A 17,828-nucleotide genomic window follows, 5' to 3' on the forward strand; every position below is an offset into this window, starting at 1 on the left:
AAGGCAGAGCAGACACACGAGACAAAACATAAAAAATGACTAATTGGAGAAAGAGGCTGGGGTATGAGTATGAATGAGGATGAGTGGAGAAGCACACAGCAAGAGAAATAGCAGTCCAGGAATAGGAAGGAGAGAGAGAGAGAGAGAGAGAGAGAGAGAGATGATGACGCTGTAGTGGAAGGTGGCTACAGTAGGCAGTGGGCGTGTTCTTCTTGTTGTGATCTATAGTTGGGAAGCCCGGTGTCATCTGCTTAAGCACAGACCGACTATACCGACCTGTGTGGCTGAGCAGGACAGAGGGAGCCGACTAGCGAATGCCACACCGGGGGAAGCGCACTCTGCTCTGCCTGGGTCTCGACCTCCAGGGCACTGTGAATAAGGATTCCTTTTAACCTGTGTGACACTCTGAGACATTCTGTGCAGTTGGCCGTCTTAAAGCAGAAGGAAAGACTTTTCTGGGGGAACGAAGCTTTAGAAAGACTGCAAGTGTTTGGTCTGCAACTGCAAAGGGGAGTTCTGATGTGAGAGTGTGAGAGTGTGTATTTGTGTCATGCTTGCGGTTGCGGGTGCGGTCTGTTGCTACACTGCGTCTTCCTTCCGTCTGTAGAATGTGCAGATGTGCGGAGCAGTGAAGCTGGCACCTGGCTTGGAGTTTGACAACATCTGGACTGGAGGGGTCGCATCTCCCTTTTCTGCCCAGGGGGAGGAGGGAGCCTTGGGCTGGGCACCCAATGGCCCAGCTCCCCTCTAGCACCAGCCTCATCCTGGGTCACAGGGACTCCTTGTAGAAAGCCAAGTCATTTGGGGCCATACAATGGATGGAGGTCTATGTGGATTTAAGTGGAATAGTGCACTGGTGCTCCAGCATAGGTCAGAGTTCACTAGCGTGCACTGGACTCATCAGGGGACGACAGAAGAGAAGTTGGTCTACAAACCAGCAGGGACACAGCCCCATTGTAAGTATGCTCATACATAACAATGACCCACAAACCCAGAAAAACTATGCAAGCAAAAGCTACACACGCCGTCCGTAATGTTTGGAAAAGTTTTTTTTTTTTTTTTCTATTGTGAAGTCTACATAAAAACCACAAAATCAGATCTGCCAAGTGTGGCACCTGTGTGTGCCTGGGTTTACAGGTTAATCTTTACTTGGTCCACTGCACTGCACTGCACTGCACTGATTGCATGCACGAGTGCCCACACATGTTGTCACCAGACTACTGGCCTTGCAATCTTTTTGACATTTGTGTCTCTAGAATAACCATGCTGCCCCTCTCATGGGACACAGTTGCCTGGAAACAGAAACAGTGTGCCACTATCATTTACTTTTAAAGCAAAGTGCACCTCTGTGTTCCAACTGTTGCAGCCCATGTCAACTGGGGAAAAGGCAGGCAGGAGGAGATGGGACAGGGGGAAAAAAAGACAAAAATGCATTAGGTAAAGAGAAGGAGCAATGAAAAGGAAGCTCTGTGGGAGAAAAATTGTTTGCTGAATAGGCATGTTTTACAAAGATGAGTAAATAACAAAAGCAGTTTACATTGATGAGTTACGGGAGGAAAATCAAATGAGAAAGGCTTGGTTGGTAGAAACAGTGTGATAAACAAGCTGATTCCAGTGCAGAGTGCTGCTGCAGGCTTACAGGGATTAGGCAGGCAAGCTTAATTCAGCTCAAACACTGTTTGAACTATGCCTTCCCTTTGCTGCACCCCTAACACATCTAACTGCTACACCTCATTTCTCCCCAGAAACCAAGATTTATTTTCTTTGTACAGCCTCAGATCTCTGACTGTGGCTGTGCATCGGTGATAAGACCTGATAATCAGGAGGTAAAAAAAAAAAAGATATCAACACCACTTGACACCAGGATTCTGTGCCCTAGTTTGAGCTTTTTTTTTTTGAGATTGTGATTCTGTCTGTTGGTCCTTATCAGTCCTCTCCTCATGCTTGTAAAAGCCTCTGCTAAGGAGTGTTGAGGATGCGTCTTAGGGAGTGGAACTGGCAGATAAACCCACTGACCTCGGCCCCGTGCTGGACTTATTGATAGACAGACATGAGGTAGAGGGATGCTGAGGATGGCCAGACAATGGCCGCTCTCTCTCTCTTGCCCTGCAATCTCCATCTGGCTGCCCTCCAAGCCCTCCCCTCGCTGCCCTTGCCTGCCTACACACACATAACGCACACAAACATACATACAGTTATCACAATCCCCCTCCCCCCTCCCTGCACACTCACACTCAGTGCTTCCCTCACACGTAAACAAGCATGAGTCTTAGGCTGATCTGAAAACATTGACCTACATAAAAGCATTCACTATTTTCTTCTCTTCCATCACTGGCCTATCCAAAGTCACACCAGGCGGTTGCACGCTCGATATACTATGCTCCATGCAGTTACTCAGGTTTACAGGCAAATGCATATTATACACGCATGCACAGAGAATAACATCATTAACTGCTTCATGCAAGGTGTGCATCTCAAGTGGCTGCAAACAATGCTATTTTAAACTGATTCCCATTAAGAGGGAATGAATCACAGAATGATTGCACCGATGTGGATGTTTCATTGAAGATGTTTTTCCCTCACAGCAGCGTCCATGCTCTTTCTCATGACATGTGATGTCGTCTGCAAAAGTATTTTTACAGAATCAAAGGCAGCAAGAAACACTCAAACTCAAGAGGAGATTATTTTTAGATCTAAAACATAAAATGATGATGATGTCTGCATATGCAAAACCATGCATCGCAGCCTAGTAAGATTGCTTCATTTCATCTGTGCGGTTTGTCCCAGGAGTGCTATATTTTCACATCTGAGCCCAACACGTATTACAACTGCAGAAGATGAAAGCCCCTCTCCAGTTTTATTCAGACACTCTTATTTAAAGCTAGTAATTTTTTGGCCAGAAAGTGTGCAAACACAACTGAGAGAGTGAGCAGCCAGCCACTACGGCTCCATGGACAAAAAAGAAAACTGAAGGTTGTGACTTACTGTTAGCTTAACAACGAGTGCCGTCACTATTGCATATGTGCATGTGAGCTTTTGTGTATGTGTTTGTGCATAATGAACGATGAAAAAGATGTTGCAACCCCCCAGAGAAAATGGTTATCCTGTAGTTGCAGGCATGATGCAATTCTCACCATCAACATGCACCTTCCATAGGCCACAAACTCCACAGCAACAGTTCCTTAAAAACTACAGAAAACATCACATAAAATCAACGTGTGACATTGCTGTAGCACTGACGCGGTCTTGCTCCACCAGTTTTTTTTTCTCTCACCAAGGCTGACCTTGAAATATAAAGGTTGAAAGAATAATAACTGACACATATTTATTCTTGCTTTGCATTCAAAACATACCGATATACAATCCTAGTACACATCGCTAGTACTATATTGTGACTCTTTTGCACAAGTAATTATGGCTGACTATGTCTCCTATATTTCCTCAACAGAATGCTGTGGAAAGGCTTGAAGAATGATGAGCTCCAAAGAGGAGGAAACTCTCCGCTTTTTCCAGTATGTTGAGGAGAATGGGCTGAGAGCCTACAACGGCCTGGTAGCTCAGAACTTTGACCACGCCAGGAATGAGAGAAATAGGGCATTCCTGCAGGAAAAAAACGAGAAGAAGAGAAAACAGGAGGAAGCCATAAGGAGGTAAGGAAAAAACAACAAGACTCCTTAACAAAGGTTTTGAACAGAGATATCTTGTTCTAAAATCTATAGTCAGGATACTGCTGGACTTCCTGGTGATTTATGAAGTACATCCACAAGTCTCACTACAGCACATGAATGGGATTCTGCTCTGCAAGGATGTCACTGGGTACATTTTAGGGAGAGGTTGTAAAGAATTGGGACAAGTGGCCAGAGGGTCCCTGTGGCATTGGCAGGTTGCCATATTTTAGAGTTTGCCAGTGTGGACTGGTGCACCCCACGATCTTTAGAGGATAATTAATTTTTCACTTTTAGACTTATTTGGGACTTGTCCTTGCATGGAGGTCATTGCTGCTCCATTTTTGAGATGAAGAGCTTGTAGAATTAAAAAAGGAGGCAGATTGGCTTTGACGGAAAGTGTGTTAGGATGTGAGGGTGGGAATTAGACATTGTGCAATGCCGTGGTGATTACAGAACAACAAAAATACACCATTTGTTGGAAGAAAACTCCACAGCTGAGTAGAAAGTTGTATCGTCGTCAAGGAGAGTTTAAGAAAATGCATTTTTTTCTAATCGACCTCATCGGATACTAGTCACATGTGCCGCTGGATCCTGTTTTGTATGTTGTGTTGAGCAAGCAGCTACAGCGCACAGCAACACCACTATGTGGCGTCCCGAAACTTCAGCGAATGGCCATGCACTCACAACGTGACTAGCACGTGGATACGGCGTGCTTGTGTTGTGGGGTAGAATAGTGAGCGCTCTGAGTCACCCAGTCACTGGGGATGATAACGGGACATTGCAAAAGGGTTGTAAAGTGCTATTGACATCCGTATGACTTCATTATACCCAAAAATGGAGAGCAGAGACACTTTTTGACAATTTTTTGGATTTGTTTATCTATTTTTTTGCCATATTTTAGTAGTTAAAGACTGATTTGAATTTTGCTCCAAGAGCAGTGTACAGTACATGAGTTATACATTTGTTTTGCTGGTTGCTTCTGTGATGTGACCGATGGTATATCTGCCAAGAGACATGTAGCACGTGGTCTTCATTTGAAATTTTAATCCCCATTTGTAGAATTATCAGGAGAATATGGATGCATATTATTTAAAAACTAAAAACAGCAAATACGCTTTTAGAGAAAAAACTACTTTAGTCAGACATGTAATCTAATGATTCAGCAGGGCAAACATCAGCTCGCAGTGCAAAGGCTTAGGCAAATGTGGTCCAGTGTTGTCATGTGTTCATTTGTCTGTCTGACATGGTACAATGTATTTTAGCAGCTGTCGGGAGTTTTAGTTGTACATCAGATGATTACATTGATGTGGTTTTGGGGGCTGAGCGTTTATATGTGGCCAGATGTGCTTCATCTTAGCTGATTTATTCAGGGACACTTTGAACCCTGTCACGTTTCTGTCATAGGGTCATGCGATTTAAAAGGAGCTGCTTTTTTGCTGCTGCCGTGATTGTATTTTTGTGTGTGTCGCGCACCACTTGCAAAGCTGACAAAACCACTCAGAAATCTACCCTGGACTCTGTTATAACTTGCCACAGTAAAATTTCCTAATGTTCTTTTGTTATTATCAGCCCAATGCAGTCCTGTACTGTAAATTGCTGAATGGGACAGGGAGATGCCTGAGGAAAGTGACATCTACTGTCCCGCTATCCTTCCACCGGCTTTCAGCTGTTGCCAAAGCTAAAATATTAATACACAGTCACTGGAGGAAGAGTCTAAAAAATAACTGGAATTTTCATGAGGCATATAAGTAGGTCAATGAGACGACCCATTTTTACAGTAACTGACTGACAGTGAGACAGAGTGTGAGGATTCTTGTGAGCATGCTTGCAATCGCATTTGCATGTGCGTAAAGAAGCACATGCATACTTGTGTACATGTGCGTGCATGGACATGAACAGAAGGGAAATAGAATACATTAGGGAAGGAAAGAACAAATGGCCCATGTGACTGCACGAGGGAGGAAGAGCTTGCTAGAGCAATTGTATTTAAGAGTGGGGGGGAAAATAAGAAAAAAAAAAACCTGTTAGAGAGAGAGATTAAGTGTGAGCTCAGTTGCAGGAGATGTGTTCTGCCTGGTGACAGCTGGAACAGCCATAGGCCAATCAGATCAGTGCGTTAGGTTTGAGTGAGGCGGGCCTTCCTGCCTGCTGCTATCACACTCTGGGTTTTTCTTTTATTGTATTTCATCAGAAGTTATTCACACAGCATGGACACACACAGATGCTCAACATTTACCTAAACATGCAAGTGTATTCATGAACACACATATAACACACACACACACACTTAAATTTACGTATATTTACATATGCATGCAAATTCCAAACGGCTGCTTTGGTCTTTCTTTCCCCCTTCGTGCAGACGTGTCGTGCACACACACTCACACATCATTTCCCAACCTCTTTTTCTCTCCAAGATTTACCTCAGTGTTTTGCTTGTTTCTGTGATGTTTTTTTTCCTCCCTTTTTTTTTTCTTGTCACATGGTGTCACAGTGAGAGACCCAGAGCTGCCCGACGACAAGTCAACTCCAACTGGTCCAAGTGCACCTGTGGTCTGTCCTCTAGCCAATCACTGGGCAAATATCCTATAAATAACCCAGTCACTACTACTCCAGTCACACCCACCCACCCATACTCACAAACCATGTGTAAGGGTGTGTATGCACACAATCACAGCAGATGCACACCCAAAACATATGATGGGTGAGAGATGTGCTGCTGACACCTGTGGCTCAGTGTTCATCATTCTTTCTTTGGTCAAACACGTTCCCCCCTAAACATGCATGATCACTATTTTTACATGGAAATATGCATTTCTGCCAATTTTGCATTACTACTGCAGCAACTTTGTGTTTACATTCTTTCTTCATTTAAAATAACATTAGCAATGCGGCTCCACAGGTAGCTGCAGGTGCCTTTGTCTTGTCGAGCCTCTGTCATCTGTAAACAAATTGTGATGTGGTGATGATGTGCACGTGCACTTTATTATTGTTGTGTGACGGCAGCTGGTTTTGTGTCTGGTTTCTATGGGTACCCTGTTGCTAGGCAAAGTTAAGCCTCTGACCAATGAACCCACCCCACCAAGCAAAGCACCTTCTGTTCAGCAGCTGGCCGGGAGGGAGTCAGAGTCAGCAAAGTCCCACACTGAGGGGTCTCACACACACACACACACACACACACACACACACACACACACACACACACACACACACACACATACACAAACACATGTGCACATACTCACACAAGATAGAGATCTTTGAAACCACACATGCAAATTCATCTATTTGTTTAAACATTCAAATCACTGACGTTAGCGTAATTGTGTCTCTGATATGAGAATAAATAAATAAATACACTGCAGAGATCAACTGTGCATACATTGCAAATGTCTTTTGTACAAACCATTTCCCCAAACACTGTCAGATCTTGAGCTCATTTACACTGCAAATACACACACGTGCAAACACACAGACCTCCTTTCCCCCCATTACCACACTACACTCAGACATCATTAACGCTCCATTCAGGCCAATCATCCATTTATAGGGATTGATTGTGTACAGGCTGGGGGACTTCCATAGTGTCAGTCAGTGTGTGGTTGTGTGAGCAGCATTGGTCATTTCCAGGGTTAAACTCAAATCAATGCCTTGCCCTGAAGAGGACCCTGTACATGAACACACACAAATGCTTTACATACGCTTTACGAGAGCATTGCTGACTGTGTTTCAGGGTATATGCACTATTTTTGCCTCATCCACACATTTAACTGTAAAATGTCTAATTCTTTTAGCTTGAAATTCCTGCTCCTTACATCCTTCCTCTGCACCTTCTCTCTTCTGTTGTAGGACGGGTGAAGACATAGCAACTGAAGGCAAGCACTTACGTATGGGCTCCATTACCATGCCAGACCCCCAGGAGCACATGCCCATGCCCCACCCGCACGCCCTTGCCTGTGGGCAGGGCTTCTCCATACGCTCCCAGTCCCTCCACTCCGTCGGCGGCGGGAACAGTGGCGGCGGAGGAGGAGAGGAGGAAGTGGGAAGCCCAACCTCAAGGAAGCAGCCCCCACCCAAGCCCAGGAGGGACCCGGCCACCAAGCTCAGCATGTCGTCTGAGGCGGTGGACCACAGTCCCATGTCCACCTGCCGTGGGGAGAGATGTGACGGTGAGTGGTGGTGGCACTTCACACCAAACTGCTCCTCTAAATATAGCTATATGCTCTCTGCAGTGCCCTCCTCAACACTGTTTCTCCTACAATGACATGACATCTATCTATTCACTGCATACTTCAATTAAGTACCATATCGATTTAGAAATAATGATGAGCTTGAAGTACAATGGGGTTAAACCACGGTTATATCATTATAAGTGCACTAATGCAACAGCTTCTACTACTGGGAGTAACACTCTAAGCTGAACCTTCATATATCAAAGGACTGTGCTGGATGTGGAGAAATAAGTTGTCAAAGCTGTTCTTGTGGCACATAAAGAAATTAGACTGTTCTATAAACTTGTTTAAAATTGACTCAGTTTTATATTTCTAAAAGTCAAATCACTAAAAAAAAAAGGCAAGCAATTTCTATCCCAGTTAAAAGTTGCATGGCCAACATTTAGAGATGCATTGATCGAGATCCAGAAGATGCAGCCTGCAGCAATGAAGCAAAACAACACAATATGCTTGGCCATGGATGAAAGACCGGGCATAATAAAAGTAAATCAACTCAGTGTATGAAATGCTTTGATGGATAATAGAAAGATTGACTGAGCTAATGGAATGTTTCCCTTAACAAGCCACAGATACAATAACTTCTGGAGCAGATGCAAAATGTGCCCTTCCTTCACTGAAAAACAAAACAAAAACAAAAACCCATCCCAGCACATGTTGTGCAGAACATAAAATAATAAGCAGTGCAAAATTAAACAGATATTATAATAAAAGTCTAGGTGGCAGGTGGCTGTGGGAGCAGAGAGATTTAGAGGTTGCAGGAAGCTTTGACTCCATTTCAGTTTGGATGCTTCGCTGCCAACGTGATGTTGAGGGAGTCGCCCAGCCTGGCTCAGATTGGTGGGGATCTCTCTATGTGCACACAGATCTTCCTGGGCACCACGGCAACCATCCCACAGAAACAAGACCCCCTGCAGCCTAGCCAATCACAGCATCAGTGAACAGCTTGGGCCAATGGGGCTCCAGAGGTGCTGGAGTCTGAGGCTGCGGAGCCAATCAGAGCCAGAGTGTGGGGGTGTCCCTGGCTGAGGGGAGGGTTGCGTGCTCTGTAGCTGGCGCTGTAGCGGGAAGGGGAGGAGCTTGTCAAAGTAGAATTCATTCAGGAGGAGCGATTGACCTAGATTCTTTTTCCCCAGGAGGAGAGGGAGGGAGAGGGGGGTTGCGGGTAAACACATCCGCTACAGGGGGAGGGGGAGAAGAGGGAGGAATAGAGAGAGGAGAAGAGACAGGGAGGAAGAGATGTTTGGAGGGATGGATTCATCATCAGGGCTGAAACTGTTCTCAAGATCCACCATGCAAACCTGTTAGTGTAGTAATCTATCTGGGAGTTACCGAAAAGAGGCACAGGTACATTGTTGTGTGCACATTACTGTACATGCATACACACATGCATGCATATACAGTACTGTATGCATGAAAAGAAAGGAAGAGAGAGTAGACAAGACTATGAGTATCATATTGTTCCAAATAAGCACATACTCATACATGTTGAACCGCATCTTCTATTAACACCCTGGTGTTGGTGGTAATGAAAAGAAAATGTGGAAACAAAAGGCCCGTTTCATAGTCGGTTCAAATTAGCATCACTGACATCAGCATCAGCACTGGGTGAATGCATAGCATGCAAAATACCAGCGCAAAGCAACATGAGATGTTCTTGACTTTGAATTCATTGTTCATGTGCGTCACTTATATAAAGACTCCCAATCTATCTGTCCATCCGCCGTCTCTCTAAATTTCAGGATCATATATACAGTACGTAGTCCCCAAAGCCACACTCACTCAATACGTGACAGGAAATATGGAAGTCAGACACCTACTCAGTTAGACTTTCTGGAACATCTTCATAGGTTGTGAGACTGTGGTGTATAAAATGTGTGTATGCTTGTCCCAATTTCCCTCGGCAAATGTGTAGGCATGTGCTGTGTGTGTGTGTGTGTGTGTGTGCATGCAGGCCTGCGTGCATGTAGTGATGGTGGTGAGTCATAAAGTTACGGGAAGAGTGCGTGTGTCTGGGCCATCTGGCATCTGAATTATTAAAGGTGTAAAATCTGCAGTTTGAAGATTTCAGACATAGTCTGGCTCTTAACTACACTTATCTCCCCCTGCCCATTGGAGAAAGGGACACTCCTATCCAAACATCCCAATGCCTGACCTAGAAATACTCTGTGAGCCACCCAGTAGTATAGAGCATGTCCACTGTGTGTGTGTGTGTGTGTGTGTGTGTGTGTGTGTGTGTGTGTGTGTGTGTGTGTGTGTGTGTGTGTGTGTGTGTAAAACTAGCGTTAGGGCCGTACTGTACGGTAGTATCTGGTCTACGTGAGCACTGTACTGGAGCCTCACTGCACCACATCTAAAGCGATTCACACTGCAATGCTACGTCACCACTATCAGAAAGAAGCTTCCACAGTGTGTGTGACCCAGATACTATACTCACATACTGCTCCACTGCTGTATATGTGACCTAGAAACATGCATATGCCTCAACTATTCCCACATATCTGACTCAAGATATTGCTCTCAGCTACTCACGTTGACCTACATTTGACCCACAGAAACAGCAATAGGCTTTATATAAATGCTAGTGATTCACTTAATGATGAATTATAAATGATTCAGGAAATACACTTTTGTTAAATCAATCCAGTTTTGCTTTGTGACATCAGAAACGTTCCACATCAGAGCCCACTGTAAGTCAGAGCGACAAACTATTAAATGTAATAAACTGATGAATGAATCACAAAACTAATCATGTAAAGTATACTTGTCTTTAATAGATAGTTTTTCTCATGAAAATGAAATTCTTCTGTGGATTGGTGTTGAGACTTTTTTCTGTCCCTCAGCAGCTCAAGGATGCAGTGAGGACTGTAGGAGGGTGCCGCCACCCAAACCCAAGAGGAACCCCAACACGCAGCTGAGCGTCTCCTTTGACGAGTCCTACATCAAGAGTCACGCGGGCAGCGGGGTATGCCTGCCCAGACCCCTCCACCACGTCACTTCCCCCTCTGAACGCAACCCGTCACCACCGCAGAGCGACGAGAGCCCCACGGACGACTGCGAAGACGAACCCGTCTACATAGAGATGGGAGGGATCGACGTGGGAGCGCGAGAGCCCCTGAAGAGCGAGGACGAGGAGCCGGGAGAGTCTGTGTACGAGGAGATGAAGTACCCTGCTCTGGATGACATGGAGTACCGTACTGACCCTGTGGGATGCCGCTCCGCGTGCCCCACGCCGGCGCCCTACGACCCCGAGCCTCTCAGTCGCTGCTCCACGCCTCGCAACATTCCCCTCTGTGACATTCCCGCACCCTTTCCCAATTTACTCACGCACCGGCCTCCGCTGTTAGTGTTCCCACCGGCGCCAGCCCAGTGTTCACCAAACTCAGACGAGTCCCCCCTCACCCCTCTAGATGTAACCAAATTGCCCATGCTGGAGAACCAGTCCTACAGCAAGTCCCCGACGTCCTCCACCGAGCCGCCCTCCTCCGCGCACCTCCGCCGGGAGCTGACCGCCACCCCGACCCTCACTGTCTCCGGGCGCTCCTCCGCACCCCCTCTACCTTGCACCCTCTACAAATCCTCCTCCTCATCCTCCTATCAGCGCAGCCACTCCGCTTGCCCGTCGCCCGTCAGCATGGGTCGCTGTCTCACCCCTCTGAGCCTCATGCGCACGCCTCCCTTCGACGCCAACATGCCGTTCCCCGGGGGTCTGCCGCGGAGCGCCTCCGCCACCCCTCACGGTAAGGGCTCGCCACCTCAAGACGGCGTGGGTCGGCTCCACGGCTCCATGCAGAACGTGTCGACAGGTCGCTCGCGGACGCCCACCAGCCCCCTGGACGAGCTAACCAACCTGTTCACCACAGGCAGGAACATGCTGAAGAAAAACGCCAGTGGCAGAAAGTCTAAAGAGCCCGGAGAGAGTGAGTCATTTCACACATCCGTCGTATTATTTTGCTTTGTAGTAAAACCAAAAGAGACACAGACGTGTGTCCTCGTATTCACTTATTTATGCCTCGGATTCCAGATTGTAAACATCTTACAACTGCATCTCTTTGTAAATATTTTACTCCCTACATCCTGATTTCATTAGAGAGACATGGTGAAGAGCGTTAACAAAAAGAAGCCCCTCAGTTCCCTTTTAAGTCATTGAGTAATTTAGATTTATTATGGGTTAACAACTTTAACCCTGCAAAATTAGGAGCCTGTGCACAGAATACATGACTTTTACAGTACCGTGTTTTTGCTGCTCTCTACAACCTACCATCTATTTAATCTAGGCCCCCGTGAGCCAAGTCTGATACAGATCGTATGATTTAATCTGAGGGGATTAGCGACTAAAACGGACAGCAGGTCCCTCAAACCTACTCATGGCATTAGGCCATCAGGCAGCATTACTTTTAAATATGTAAACATCATGTTTAAATACAGATAACCATGCCACACTCAGGAGACTGCCAAAATCAATGCAGCTGGGAAAGAAAGCATTATCTGCTCATGACGATACAAGGTGCACACATTGCTTCAAGTTTACAAAAAAGGATCTAAAAACGGTTAATCACTCATGATCGTATTTTCTGTCACACGGTGGCTTAGGTGCCAGCAGCATTATCAGTCTGTCGCAAATTAACATTCTCATGCTCATGCATTATGCAGTCATTATTTTTGTGTTAAAATGTCCATGTTAATCTTAAATATTTTGAAATCGAATGCCCTTAATATGAATGAATAAAACAATTATGACTGTAGGCATTAAATCAAACCAAATAAGCAAGATTTTTTATTTTATAAATGCATGAAGGATATTTCAGTTAATGCAGAGACATGTCATGCATGCATTTGGATCACTAATAAATATATATACAGTATACTCTGCATCCAATGATGTGGAGTGAGGTTTGACATGAAGTTTAACTCTACTGTTGACATAGTGACATCATGTATACCTCAATAATATGCCCCTCTTTAGAGCTGAGCTGTGTAATCTAAATGGATTTTTTTTTTTAAAGAGAGAAAGATTTATTTAAGTGCATTTTATACATGAATCATAAAAGAACTACTAAGGAGTCCACACATCCGTCCTTACTCCACACTCTTAGCAACTACAACATAGCAACAGTGAAAGGAGGAGAAATCCTTGTTTCTTATTTGCAGATTCCCTCCCCATGGGTAATCCAGCCAATCACAGCTCAGGGCATGCCGGTCTTCAACAGAGCAATGAGCTCCTGATGTGAGGATAGCTATGGCTCTGAACTAAAATCTTCACCTGATCAGAGGGTTTCAGATTCTCGTTTCTGTCCAATCAGCACATACTCCACTCATGATTAAGCCAATCAGGAGGCTCAGGCAGCTGTGCAGCGGGGGGTAGTGGAAGCAGAGACAATTTATGATTTCTTGCTATTTTGACTTCACTGATGTCTCGCAGTTTGTGCATGCGTATCAGTTGGACTATATTTAATGCACTGTCTTAATTAAATCTGTTGAATTAGTAATTTATATTAAGTGATTGTTAGATAGTCAAGTGTTATACTAGAATGGTCACATGTCAGGAATTCCCAGGGATATCTCACTAATGAGCCCTTTGACAGTATTTAGTTTTTTAGTCCCATATGGTTTATCAGCACTTATCTTTTCCATCAAGAGTGGGCTGTGCTGGCAGGCCTTTTTAAATTATTTATTTTTAACACCTGTGTCACACGGGGCTCCAGCACTGACAGGTTGTGCGTGTTGCTCTGTGACTGGCTACAAGCCCACACGGTGTAATGAGAACACACAAACCCAACACAGTGAATTGGAGGTTCAGTTTTTTTTTCTTCTTTCCTGTTCTGAGGCGATAGAGACAGCAACAGCTAGCCTGACCCACTTACCAGGCAGTTAATCGCCATACGCATACGCACACACACGCATGCGTCCACACACACACACACACACACACACACACACACACACACACACACACACACACACACACACACACACACACACACACACACACACACTTAAAAAGCCATGTATGACACATGTGGGCATGACAGGGAATGCTTGTGTATGGTACTATATGTTCAAGCCCATATAGAAACCATACACAGGCACAGCCTACGTGGAAATCAATCATGCAGATACATTTTTCACTTGTGCAGTCATGATCTATAATGTCTTTATTGTTCAATCAGTGACATACTACATCCCTTCTAGCATTTGGTACACACACAAGCTGTAACATAATGTGCTGTATGCAGAATGCATACTGGGCTGAAGAGGACAACCCCATGTGGTTTCTGCAAAAAGAATGCTGAAAAAATGTAAACATGAAATCAATTAAGGGAAGTGGTCATTTAAAAATGATTTGTGTATATTATGTAGATTTTATGGTAAAACTGTAAAGTGACAATTTTTTTTTTCTTTCTTTTTTTTTCAAAGGAGGTTAAATCGAAAGCAACTGGACTTCCAGTTGCTTTCGATTTAACCTCCTTTGAAATACTATGACCTGGGCAAATGAGAATATGCACCGGCTGTAAAGTGACAAATATACAATATGAACTACAGGTTTTAATTGATTTAATGGGATTCAAAAAACCTAATGATAGTGTGTATCATTGATAATTATTACACACTAACAACGTCGTTCAATTAAATTACTTCAATTACTTCAGTTAAATTAATTCTGATGTCTGTGAGCCCACATTGACTCATCTAGCCAGTGGTTTACTGTAGCTGCTCCAGTGGGTGTTGAGTGACACCTAGAGGAGATTTGATGTTAATGCAGAAACTTGTATTAGAAAAACAGACACACACACACACACACACACACACACACACACACACCTCAAAACACTTTTTTCTGATAAACCCAAAAGATGACATTTTATGTTCTATAACAGTTTATTCATTTCACTACATTATTGGGATTAAATTAAATTACTAATTATTAGTTATTGGGCAGTACTGTTGATGCAATAGAGAAGGGTAAGTTGTTGAATCATTTGTGTCCATCTTGTGTCACTCATTTGTGTTTGTCTTCTGATTTTTTTGTCCTGTTCTTTCACAGCCGAGTCCAAAAGCAAGTCTCACAGCGAGTCAAAGCGTGAAGGCAAGGAACGCCACAGTCACAGCCACAGCAAGGAGTCTAAGCGGGACTCCAAGGAGCGCCACAGCAAAGACTCATCTCACAGGAGAGACAGAGACAAAGACAGAGACAGAGACAAAGATAAAGATAAAGAAAGAGACCGAGACCGAGACAGAGACAGAGACAGAGACAGAGACAGAGGGAGCAGCAATGTGGAGCAACTTCCCCATAGACGCAACAGTAAAGACCGCACCTGTAGTGGTGTAGAAGCACCGCCTGTTCGTAGGGACAGCAGGGACCAGGGCGGCAGCAGTGTAGAGCCCATCCCTGTGAGGCGGGACTCCAAAGACAGGGGCTGCAGCTCCTTAGAACCCATCTCTTTGATAAGAAGAGACTCAAAGGACAGAGGGATCAGCAATGGCGACTTGATGCCGAGGAGAGACAGCAAAGACAGGAGCGGGGGACACGGAGTGGAGTCTCTGCTGAGACAGGACAGCAAAGACAGGGAGAGACTCCTAGATCAGCCGCCCGAGCTGTTACCAAGACAAGACAGCAAGGAGAGGGCAAGAAACGGTGTAGATTCTAGACATGAAAGCAGAGAGAGACTGCTGGATCAACCACCTGAGCTCTTACCCCGACAAGATAGTAAAGAGAGAGCTAGGAACGGTGTGGACTCAAAGCATGAAAGTAGAGACAGGCCACCTGAGCTTTTACCCCGACAGGAAAGCAAAGACAGAGCTAGAACTGCAGCAGAATATAGGCATGACAGCAAGGACCATCGTCCTGATTTGTTACCCCGGCAGGATAGCAAAGATAGAGTTAGGAGTGACATTGAACACAGGCATGAAGGTAGAATTGACCAGCCACCTGAGATCCTGCCCCGACAAGAAACTTCCAGGGGCAGCAACAGTAAGGACAAAGTTGGCTACAGCTCTGAGTCCAAGCATGAGGGGAGAGAGAGGAGCAGCCACAACGGAGATCTTCCTCCTCCTCTTCTACCCAGGCAGGACAGCAAGGATCTGAGCAAAACTGGCCTGGAGGTGAGAAGGGACAGCAAGGACAGGAGTCTGAACGGCTCTGAGCAGCATAAGAACGGCAAGAGCCCCACTGCGATGGAGTACAGGTGCGATAACAAAGAGAGGGGACACCGATCGGACGGCACGCCTCGGCGAGACAACAGAGCGAATTACAGCGTGGACCAATCGAAAGCACAAGAGAGGAACGGCAGCACAGTGTCGGGACAGCATTCATCCACAACCACGCCTACTCACCACGGGAGATTATCTGGCAGTCCGCCGATGACCGTGGGAATAGGAAATGGTGAGGGTTAGCACCTCAAATTCAGAATCTAACGCTGATCATCAAACTGTCATATGTTTTAACATTGACGTGTGATTTTTTCTTCGTAGATCTGAAAGCCGCACCGAAGTATGGCCGCTCACCTTCTATGCCTGCGAACCCTTCACCGATGGGCACTCCACAGAGGAGAGCGGCAGAGACTCATCAAAGTCAGGTAAACACATTTGGTTGTTTTTCTGTACTGTACAATTTCAGCCTGTAATAATAGGTCATGAAGACTTACTTTATCAGCCCCCTTTTTAAATGTAGAATATACACAAATATACACAATTAATTGTGCTTTAACACAAAATTTAGAGATTTTGTTCTCAATTTCATTTGACATTCCTGTAATCTTCTAATAAGAATAAAAAGGGTCTGGGTCAGGTGATGTCATGTCCTTATGTGCACCAATTCCCATTAAGCTTATTTTGATTCAAAATATCTGATAATGAATAGTGAGTTGTTTTGTTACCATTTGTTAGGTCTGTTTTTTTTTCTTATTGATTGTTGCCTGTTTAGTCTTAATATATTTCATGTCATAGAGAAATATACAGTAGCAGAGTTAAAGCCAAGTGTGCAGCTAGCTTTGAGGTCAAGTTGTGTTCACGTAACTTAGAGCATTGACTTTGTCTCTCAGATGCCCCAGATGCCCTGGATATGTGGCGACACCACTATGCTCGAGCAGATCGAGAGGAAACGCACCCTGTGCATGGAAATCCGCTCCAGGCAGCATCCGCACCTGCAGAGAACTCTGGAGAGGCCTCCTCCTCCGGACAGGAACGAGGACAGGCACCAGGAGAGGAGTCAGTGCAAGCAAGAAAGTGCATCTGTCCTCCCAAGCTGGGGGAAAAGCAGCGGGGCCAAAAAGATCCGTCCTCCCCCTTACCCCACACAGACAACCGTATTCTGGGACACAGCCATCTGACAGTAACAACACACTTACACCTGCCTGCCACACAACCCCGAATTACCCACTCCCTCTCTCCTCTGGCTCGTGTTGATTTCCTCCCTGCGACATCAGGGAGCGTCAGGACGGCCGATCAGAGCACCAGGGGGAAGGATACTTGCTGATGTCAAAGGACAATGGTGGTTACCATAGCAATATTTCTGCTTGTTCAGGTTGTCATGTTTTCTTATCATCACTGGTGATATTTGATATTTTTCTATTTCCTGTAACTGGATTCTTGTAATATAATTAGTAGAATAGATATTTGATGAATAGATATTTTTTAAATGAGATGGGGATTAAAAAGCAGCTTAAATTATGTATAGTAGATGTAGATGCAATCTAATGTTTGTTTTTAAGTTATTTTTGTTTTAGTTATTTTACATTTGAAAGCATAATCTATCAATACTTGTACTGTAGTAGCATAATTTTCTTATGCCCAACTCTTTTTGTGCTTAAAGCACTAAAGTGAATGGACTATTCAATTCTGTCTATATATACTTTACATTTTCACTGTTGTATTGTAAGTTGAGGAGTCAATGTCAACGTGCTTTAGATTCCAGCGCCCTCCATGCCTGGTC

At 44.9% G+C, this 17,828-nt stretch overlaps 1 protein-coding gene across 1 annotated transcript; it reads left to right on the plus strand.

Moving 5' to 3' along the window:
• Nucleotides 1-727: 727 nt before the first annotated feature.
• nyap2b (neuronal tyrosine-phosphorylated phosphoinositide-3-kinase adaptor 2b) lies at nucleotides 728-17,226 on the plus strand (the record flags this gene model as incomplete). Its single annotated transcript, XM_083991304.1, has 8 exons — nucleotides 728-956; nucleotides 3,449-3,650; nucleotides 7,518-7,837; nucleotides 10,741-11,817; nucleotides 14,943-15,047; nucleotides 15,228-16,280; nucleotides 16,370-16,473; nucleotides 16,939-17,226. The coding sequence occupies exons 2-8, from the start codon at nucleotides 3,472-3,474 to the stop codon at nucleotides 17,224-17,226; spliced, it is 3,126 nt and encodes a 1,041-aa protein (XP_083847430.1). The 5' UTR covers nucleotides 728-956; nucleotides 3,449-3,471.
• Between the last annotated feature and the right edge of the window lie 602 nt (nucleotides 17,227-17,828).

The sequence above is a fragment of the Trachurus trachurus genome, assembly GCF_905171665.1.
Source record: "Trachurus trachurus genome assembly, chromosome: 17".
Lineage (NCBI taxonomy): Eukaryota > Metazoa > Chordata > Actinopteri > Carangiformes > Carangidae > Trachurus > Trachurus trachurus.